Genomic DNA, 9,109 nt, shown 5'->3' on the forward strand with positions numbered 1-9,109 from the left:
TTTTATCCCCATCATATTACCCCCACCACCAACCAATTAAATAATTTTTCCCCACTTTAATCTGAACTTTTTTTTTCATTTCCAACTTGAATGTTTTCAAAATCGGTGTAGTTGTTATGTCAGGTTTCTATCAATAATAACAGGACAAGTATGTGTGACCGTTCAGACCAACATGGCCGACTGACCAAGTCTCGTTTATTCACGTTTACGTCCGAGAGTTTACATTATAAACATTGAACAAAGGGGGACAACTCCCACCGATCCAAGGGACATAATATCTCCCTTTTTGTTTTTTATTTAATAATGTTTAATGTTCTTTTACTATATGGTCTCTCTCTCTCTCTCTCTCTCTCTCTCACACACATACACACACTTGATATATCTATTAAAAGAAAAGAGTGCATTTATTTACTTTTATGTATATATATTTGTATATACATATATTATAGGTCTAGGTTAATAGGTGGTCTTGACTGACGCCCAGATCTGGTTGTTGTATACTCTTGAGAGGTGAGAGTGGGGCATGCTGTTTTGACTGTTTCTTCCCTAGGTAGATGACTGTCTTCATGGGTCTCCGATGTGTGAGCCTCGACCATTTCTGGTGGTTTGGGTACAATGTGTCGTCGATTGCGTCGGATTATTGTCCCTTCTTCTTTGGTCCATAGAATGTAGGAACGTGGTGTATTTGCCATTCCAACAACGATGCCTTTCTGGTTTGGGAGGTTGGAGCTTCTGACCCATACCGGTGTGCCATTTTCGATTGGTTGTAGCTCTTTAGCTTTTTTCGATAGGCGGTGTGTGAGTTGCTGTTGAGCCTTCTGGTTCCTTTCCCTCTGTCTAAAATTCTCAAGATCGCACCAACTGGGGTTTAGTAGATCCGGGACGTTTGTCCTCAGATGTCGGCCCATTAACAGTTCGCTGGGGCTAAACCCACAGTCCATTGGTGTCGCTCTGTCTGCAAGCAAAGAAAGATATGGGTCTTTTGCCTTCTTTAACATTCTCTTCATTGTTTTCACACAGGCTTCTGCAGCTCCGTTGCTTTGGGAATAGCGGGGACTGTTTGTAACGTGCTGGAAACCCCAGTCATTTGCGAACTTGGCAAAGTCCTTCGAAGTGTACTGGCTTCCTGGGTCTGTTCTTAGAATGACAGGTACCCCATGTCTGGCAAAAATAGCTTTAAAACTCTGTATCATTGCGCTGGAAGTCATTGATGTAAGCATGGCGATTTCTGCATATCGAGAGAAGTAGTCGACAAGTATGACATAGCTGCTGCCTTTAAACTCAAACAGATCAGAGGCTACAGTGTGTCATGGTCTTGTTGGAAGCTCAGTTGACATGAGAGGTTCAGGCGGTTGGTGTCTTTGCTCGGCGCATCTTGGACAGTTTTCTACAGTTCTTTTGATTTGTTCAGATAGTCCTGGCCACCATATGGACTGGCGAGCTCTTTGTCTGCACCTGATAATTCCCTGATGACCAGAGTTGATTTTGGCAATAATAGTCGGTCTCAGTAGCGATGGGATTATGATCTGTGTGCCATACATCAGTAATCCATTCTCACACGTGATGCTGCCACGGTAGGCCCAATAGAGTTTAATTGATGCTGGGACATGATCCTTTGATGGCCAGCCATTTCTTACATATTGTAATATGCAGTTGCTGATTTCATCAGTTTTAGTGGATTCCTCCAGTTCTTTCAGACGTTTTTCTGTGGCAGGTAAATATTCCATCATGGTGTGGACGAACGCTATTGCTAACTCTTCGAGGTCCTTGTCTTGTTTGGTGGATCCGTTGTCAGATACCGCTCTTGACAGAGCATCAGCTGTGTATAGTTCCGTACCAGGGACATAGCGAATTGTGTATGCATACCTCATTAAACGTATTCGAAACCTCTGTATCCTTGCTGGAAGTTCACTGAGGTCCTTAGTACCTAGTAGTGGCACCAGTGGTTTGTGATCTGTCTCCACTGTGAAGTGTAGTCCAACAAGATAGTCTGAAAAGCGTTCACAAGCCCATGTTATGGCTAGGGCCTCCTTTTCTATCTGTGCATAACGAGTTTCAGTTTCTGACATGGCTCGTGAAGCGTAGGCGATGGGATGTAATTTTGTGTCATCCTGTCGTTGTAATAATACTGCTCCCAGCCCATTAGATGAAGCGTCGCTAGAAACCACAGTCTCACTTGATTGATTGTACACGCATAGCACAGGTGCTAAACACAATGCTTTCTTGATGGAGGAGAATGCATCCTGCTGTGCATTGTCCGAAACAAACGCATATTTATGACTCAATAAATCCCTTATTGGTTTAGTCATGTCTGCTAGGTTTGGAATGAATTTTCCTAATTGATTCACCATCCCTAACAACCGGCGGGTTTCTGTCATGTTCGTTGGTGTTTGGAATTTCGAGATACCAGTGAGCCTTTCCGGATCAGGTCGCAGGCCGTCAGCACTGAGTATATGTCCAAGAAATTTTACTGACGACTTGGATATTTCGTATTTTCCCGAATTGAGCGTAATACCAGCAGCCTGAATTTTTTTCAGTGTGCTCTTCAGCCGGGCATCATGTTCTTGTTGGTTTTTTCCATATACTAAAACATCATCTTGCATGCATATGGCTCCAATTTCGGTCTCTAGTACTTGTGACATGCGTCTCTGGTAGATCTCACTCGCTGATGAAATACCAAACGGGAGCCGGTTGAATTGGTATCGTCCGAATGGAGTTATGAAGGTCGTCAGCGAACGAGATTCTGATGAAAGTGGAATCTGCCAATACCCGCTGTTGGCATCCAACTTGCTCATGATTTTTACTTCCCCTAACTGAGCCAAAAGGTGGTCGACCGTGGGGAACATGTGGAGTTCACGTTTTACGCACTTATTGAGATTTGTGAGATCTACGCATATCCTAATCGTTCCATTTGCTTTTGGTACTACAACCATGGAGGAACACCATTCGGTGGGTGTGTCAACCTTGCTTATGACCCCCAGTTTCTCCATTCTCTGGAGCTCAGCCCGTGTTTTCTCCATCAAGGGTAGTGGTACGCGTCGTGGTGTGGGTACTGAGTATGGACTCGCATCCGGATGTAAGAGTATGGTACATTCTTCTCCAAATGTGCCTAGGCCTGTGAATAAGTCTGGCATTTCTATTTTTGGGTCGAATGGGCGTTTCTGGCTGCTGATGGTATGTAAGTTTGGGTGGACAGTTACGAGCTGAAGTGCTTCGATGGCTGGCCTTCCTAACAGTGGCTCCTCGAGATTGGGGATAATAAATATCCTCTGTTCTGCTGAAAGATCTTCATGCGAGATAGTTGCAGTGATCACTCCAGTCACTTTGAGTGGAATACGTCTTGGACCATGAAGAATTTTGTGGGTACTTGAGAGGTCTGGTAGGTCTCTCCGTAACTTATATATGTGCTCTGGAATCGCGGTCACATCCGCCCCAGAGTCCAGCTTGAATTTCAGTGGCACTCCATTGATGGCGATATTGGTTCGCCAAGGCTTACTGATGCTGATCTCTGATATCGTCAGAACACCAATGTACGCATTCTGATCGCTTTCACAGTCATCTGAGCTAGGTTTAATTTCATGCAGCCTTCGTGTGCGGCAGCACTGAGCATAGTGGCCAACCCTACCACAATTGTCGCAGGTGGCTGAGATGGCAGGACACGTGCGTCTCTGGTGTTGGGTTTTGTTACCACAGCGGTGGCACTCAGCCTCTGGTCTATACTGCTGTGTGCGCTCATTTTTTTGTCGATTTACGTAGTGCAGTTCTCGCCCGGGTCTTGTCATGTGTTTACCCTGACCTTGTCTGCGAATTCGGTTGTCACTAACGTAGTGGACTGCAATATTATTGTCAGCTAGATCTTCACCAACGATATGTTCTGGGGACCGCAGGAGATGCTGTTGTGATTTTATTGTTTCACTCTGTTGTGCGCGTCTGATGGCCCCATCCAAGGTGAGGTCCGGAATCATTTGCAGACTTAGTGATAGCTTAGGATCTGTGCACCCATCTACAATTCTATCACGAATTAATTCCTCGTGCAGGTCTCGAAAATTGCAGTTTTTAGCTAGTGTGTGGAGGTTAGTGATGAATGAATCAATTGACTCACCTTCTTCTTGACACATTCGGTTGAATCTGGCCCGTTCATAAATTACGTTCGTATCACCCTTGAAATGGTCATTGAACTTAACTACCACTATATTGAAGTTCTGGGCTTCCTCGGGTGCAAGTTTGAATGTGGCGAAAATGTCTTCGGCTTTATCACACATACAATATATTAGGGTGTCCACTTGACAAGCATTTGGTTTTTCGTCAAGGCTGGACACTGTCCAGTAACGGTTGAACCGTCGTATCCATTTTTCCCATGACTCGGGTTGGTCGAATGGAAAAGGCTCTGGTGGACTCACGTGGCTATTCATACTGGGGGGTTATTATGGAACTTAACGTATTTCTCTTTTTTTTAACGGCTCTTAGGCTCGATATTTAGTATAACTCTTTCCCCGTATTTTGCTCACATTTTTTAGTAAATCCCTTGTTCTGACACCATGTTATGTCAGATTTCTATTAATAATAACAGGACAAGGATGTGTGACCGTTCAGACCAACATGGCCGACTGACCAAGTCTCGTTTATTCACGTTTATGTCCGAGAGTTTACATTATAAACATTGAACAAAGGGGGACAACACCCACCGATCCAAGGGACATAACAGTAGTCTTTTTAACTTTACATTTGTATAATGTCGGCTTTTCCTCCTCTTCTTAATGCCGTGGCCTAAAGAGGTTTCCCACTTATTCCCCTTTCTGTAACCCTTATTGACTTGTTAATGTAATGAAGTTCCTATGTAATTTTACGAGTTACCTTCTAAACTTATTCGTTTGTTTGCTCCCCTTAAACGAGTACAGTTATTTTATCACTTATTGAAAATTGATTTTTTCAGCTTAACTTCATTACTATATATATATAGTTGGGTGTAATATGATGGGGATAAAATAGAGAGGAGTCAGACAAAATCGGTAATTGACTAATAAATACATAATCTGCATGAAATAAAATATATTTAATCGTATTTTATGACAGGCAAGGCCGGATGCCTCTACATCCGGTAGTAAAAATAAATTAAAGATGAGGAAAAAAAGTGAGATAATTTATTATTTCACCAGAACAATAAATAAAAGTTAAGGGGAAATTTATATATATATATATATATATATATATATATATATATATATATATATATATATATATATATATATATATATATATATATAGATAGATAGATAGATAGATAGATATATAGATATATATATAGAGAGAGAGAGAGAAAGAGAGAGGGTGCAATCAATGAATTAAGACCATAGATACACACTGGGTGACAAAATATTTAACTGAAAAACACTTAAACATCTGGTTACATGACACTGAAATGAACAGGAAATAGCAATCATACAGCAATGATGGTTTATAACGAGTAAAATCTTTGTTTGGATGGATGAATAACCCGTACAAAAATATATTGGCAAGTTGAAATGAAAAATGCTCATTTAAACTTGCCGACATATGTCTGTTACTTTTGCGCATGCGTAAATTCATTCGTAGCTTGGAATGGTTTAATTTTTTATCTTTCTTATCTATTTGTCGATAGCTTAAATGGTATGGAGCGCGGCTGGATCACTAAATGTTTTTTTTACCTGATGATACCCGAGTCATTTTTTTAAATTCTGAAATCAGTACTCACTCTTAAGTACAATATAATATTCAACAGAAGATTGACTCAGTAATAGTGAATACAAAATCTGCATGAATTAAAATGTATATGAAATTTATTCAGACAAACATTGATGGCTACATATGTGCATACATGTTTCTGTAATCACCCGCGTTGGGGGATTACGTCTTCAGGCTAAGAATTATCGTCGAGAACTGATATTTCAAACAAAAACATTCTCTTATTTCGTTTACAAAGTAAGAATATAACAAGAGTAGGGTTTATAAGCGGGGGGGGGGGACAAGTGAGGTCTTTGAAGATAATAAACATCTTTTTTATTTCCCCTTTTTTTATATTCCCCCTTTTTTTTTTTTAAGTTCATCTATCCCATCTTTTGGTTTTTATGGCACAAGGTACTTGAGAATGTAGCATTTTTGTCTTGCGGTCTGAAAATTAAAGACATTTACATGGGCATTAAGTACTGACCGGGGCCGTTCAATCCACACACACACACACACACACACACACACACACACACACACACACACACACAATAGAAGCAAACATACGCTTATATCTATACTCAAGAGTGTTGTATTTTACTCACACTCACTCACTGGAAACAGGCCATAACTATATCGACACAGGTATAAAATTCAAATTCAAAATTAAAATAAATTAAATAAACAAACAAAACAAAACAAAACAAAAACAAAAATAAAACGCCGAAAGTTATCAAACTCCTCACGCATACATATATATAAATACACGTATATATACCCAGACCTTGATAAAACCGCGCCTATATACACACACACACACACACACATATATATATATATATATATATATATATATATATATATATATATATATATATATATATATACACACATACATAGACATATAATGCTCATATACAGTTATAATATGTTTACATGTCTACCTACATACACAGTTATATCAATGCATGGACGCTCAAACAGATATCAATGTACACACCTGTATACCATACATCGTGACTGTTATATCAAAACTAATATTAATCTCGCTAACAATCCGAGTAATAATAATTCTTATAATATTGATCATATTAATGACACCACCAATATCAATAAGACTGTCGATTGGGAACCCCAAAACCTGTGGACCCCAACCGGACAGACGTCCCAACAAAATACAGATATACATACATACATATATATATATATATATATATATATATATATACATATATATATACACACACATTATATACACATACATACACATATACATATATATACATACACACACATACATAGATATATACATACATAAAAACATATATATACAGTGATGATCATATTTATTGGCACGGTAAAATAAAAGTTAAATTTTGTCTAATAAATTCTAAAAAAGGGATTAAATTAAAGAAAATAACAAAGTATATTATGTATTTTTAACTGGCCTTTCCGATGCAGGAATCGGATTTTCGAAAAAATAAATAACAAAGGAACAACAAACATAATTGCAAAAAACCCTTGTTTAAAATTATTGGCACGATTTATTTAATAATCAATTGTATAGCCTTTGGCCTTGATTACCTTCCTCGGTCGCTTTTCATAGTTTACAACCAAGTTGTTGCACTCTTCAGTAGTAATTTTAGCCCACTCTTCCTGACAATAATCCTCCAATTGAATAAGATTCTTAGGCTTCCTTTGCATTACCCTCAATTTTAATGTTCTCCATAAATTTTCAATTGGATTAAGGTCTGGGCTTTGTGATGGCCACTCCAAAACATTAATATGATTGTCCTCAAGCCATTTCTTAGTCAGTTTAGCCGAATGCTTTGGGTCATTATCTTGCATGAACCACCAACGACGACCAAGTGAGAGCTCTTTAGCAGAGTCTTTCAAGTTTTCATCCAATATTTTAACATAATCTTCCTTTTTTATGCTACCTGTGACCTTAACAAGTCGCCCTGGTCCAGAGGCAGCAAAGGATCCCCAAAACATCAAACTGCCTCCACCGTGCTTCACTGTGGGTATGGTGTTCTTAGGCAGGAAAGCTTCGCCAGATTTTCTGTAAATATAAGACACTTTATTATGGCCAAATAACTCTATTTTCGTTTCGTCAGTCCATAGAACACGTTTCCAGAATGCAACATCTTTATCAATATGACGTTTTGCAAAGGCTAGCCTTGCTTTCAGGTGCATAGGCTTCAATAAGGGAGTCTTTCTCGGACGACATGCTTTTAAACCAGCTCTCTTCAAAACTCTACCAACTGTATGTCGAGATACATTCACTCCAGAGGTGCTCTGTTCATCAACAATCTCCCCAACAGAGATCCTTGGGTTTTGTTTTACTTGTCGAACAATGTTCCGTTCATCTCTTGGGGAAAGAATCCTTTTTCTCCCTCTACCCTCTAAACTCATAACGTGGCCTTGCGATTTGAACTTGTTTATTATGGCTCTAACAGTGGGTTTGGGAAGGTTTAGCTTCTTTGAAATCTTATCATAGCCCTCCCCATTGGTATGGCATGCTACAACAAGCTTCCTGACGTCTTCGCTGTGTTCCTTAGTTTTAACCATGGCGATTGAAAATTATAATTTAGTCACTTATAATAGTTTAAATAAATCGCTATCTAAAAATTATCTGAAAAAAATTATTCACTGAATTAGCGTTAAACAAGCATAATATGGCTATAAACAAGTTCAGAAAGCACGTAAACCGGAAATTGATTGATATTATACTGATACTAAAAGAAAAACAAAGACGTGCCAATAATTTTGAACAAGGGTTTTTTGCAATTATGTTTGATGTTCCTTTGTTATTTATTTTTTCTAAAATCCGATTGCTGCATCGGAAAGGCCAGTTAAAAATACATAATATACTTTGTTATTTTCTTTAATTTAATCCCTTTTTTAGAATTTATTAGACAAAATTTAACTTTTATTTTACCGAGCCAATAAATATAATCATCACTGTATGTATAAAACATAAATATATATATATATAAAACACATACACACACACACACACACAAGTATACACACTCCAGTCACCACGGGCGCCTATATACATACACAACATACATGTATATATACCCAGACACCCATACATTTTTGCAATATACATTATTACAATCATCGTATACGAGACAGCCTATTTTAATAGTTCAGATATATATATATATATATATATATATATATGCATATACATTTATATGCACATATACACACATATATATACACACATGCATACAAATACATACATAAATACACTTATACCTACATATTTACGCAAAATACAGACATATATATATATATATGTACAGTCACCAAATGATACATCCAAAATAGAAATAGAAATTAACTCATTCACTACATAATTCTCCTTTCTATCCAACCCGACACGCAAAGTTAT

At 38.3% G+C, this 9,109-nt stretch overlaps 1 protein-coding gene across 1 annotated transcript in view; it reads right to left on the bottom strand.

Moving 5' to 3' along the window:
- The window catches only part of LOC145269056 (uncharacterized), an 89,632-nt gene extending 85,220 nt beyond the window's left edge, over positions 1-4,412 (bottom strand). Inside the window, exons 1-2 of the mRNA XM_080124657.1 lie at positions 2,177-4,412; positions 560-955 (exon numbers count right to left, since the gene is read on the bottom strand). Coding sequence (XP_079980783.1) covers positions 560-955; positions 2,177-4,412 — 2,632 coding nt within the window. The remainder of the gene's footprint in view (positions 1-559; positions 956-2,176) is intronic.
- Between the last annotated feature and the right edge of the window lie 4,697 nt (positions 4,413-9,109).

Source organism: Euprymna scolopes, chromosome 45 (genome assembly GCF_053919585.1).
Source record: "Euprymna scolopes isolate OS-2025 chromosome 45, ASM5391958v1, whole genome shotgun sequence".
NCBI lineage: Eukaryota > Metazoa > Mollusca > Cephalopoda > Sepiida > Sepiolidae > Euprymna > Euprymna scolopes.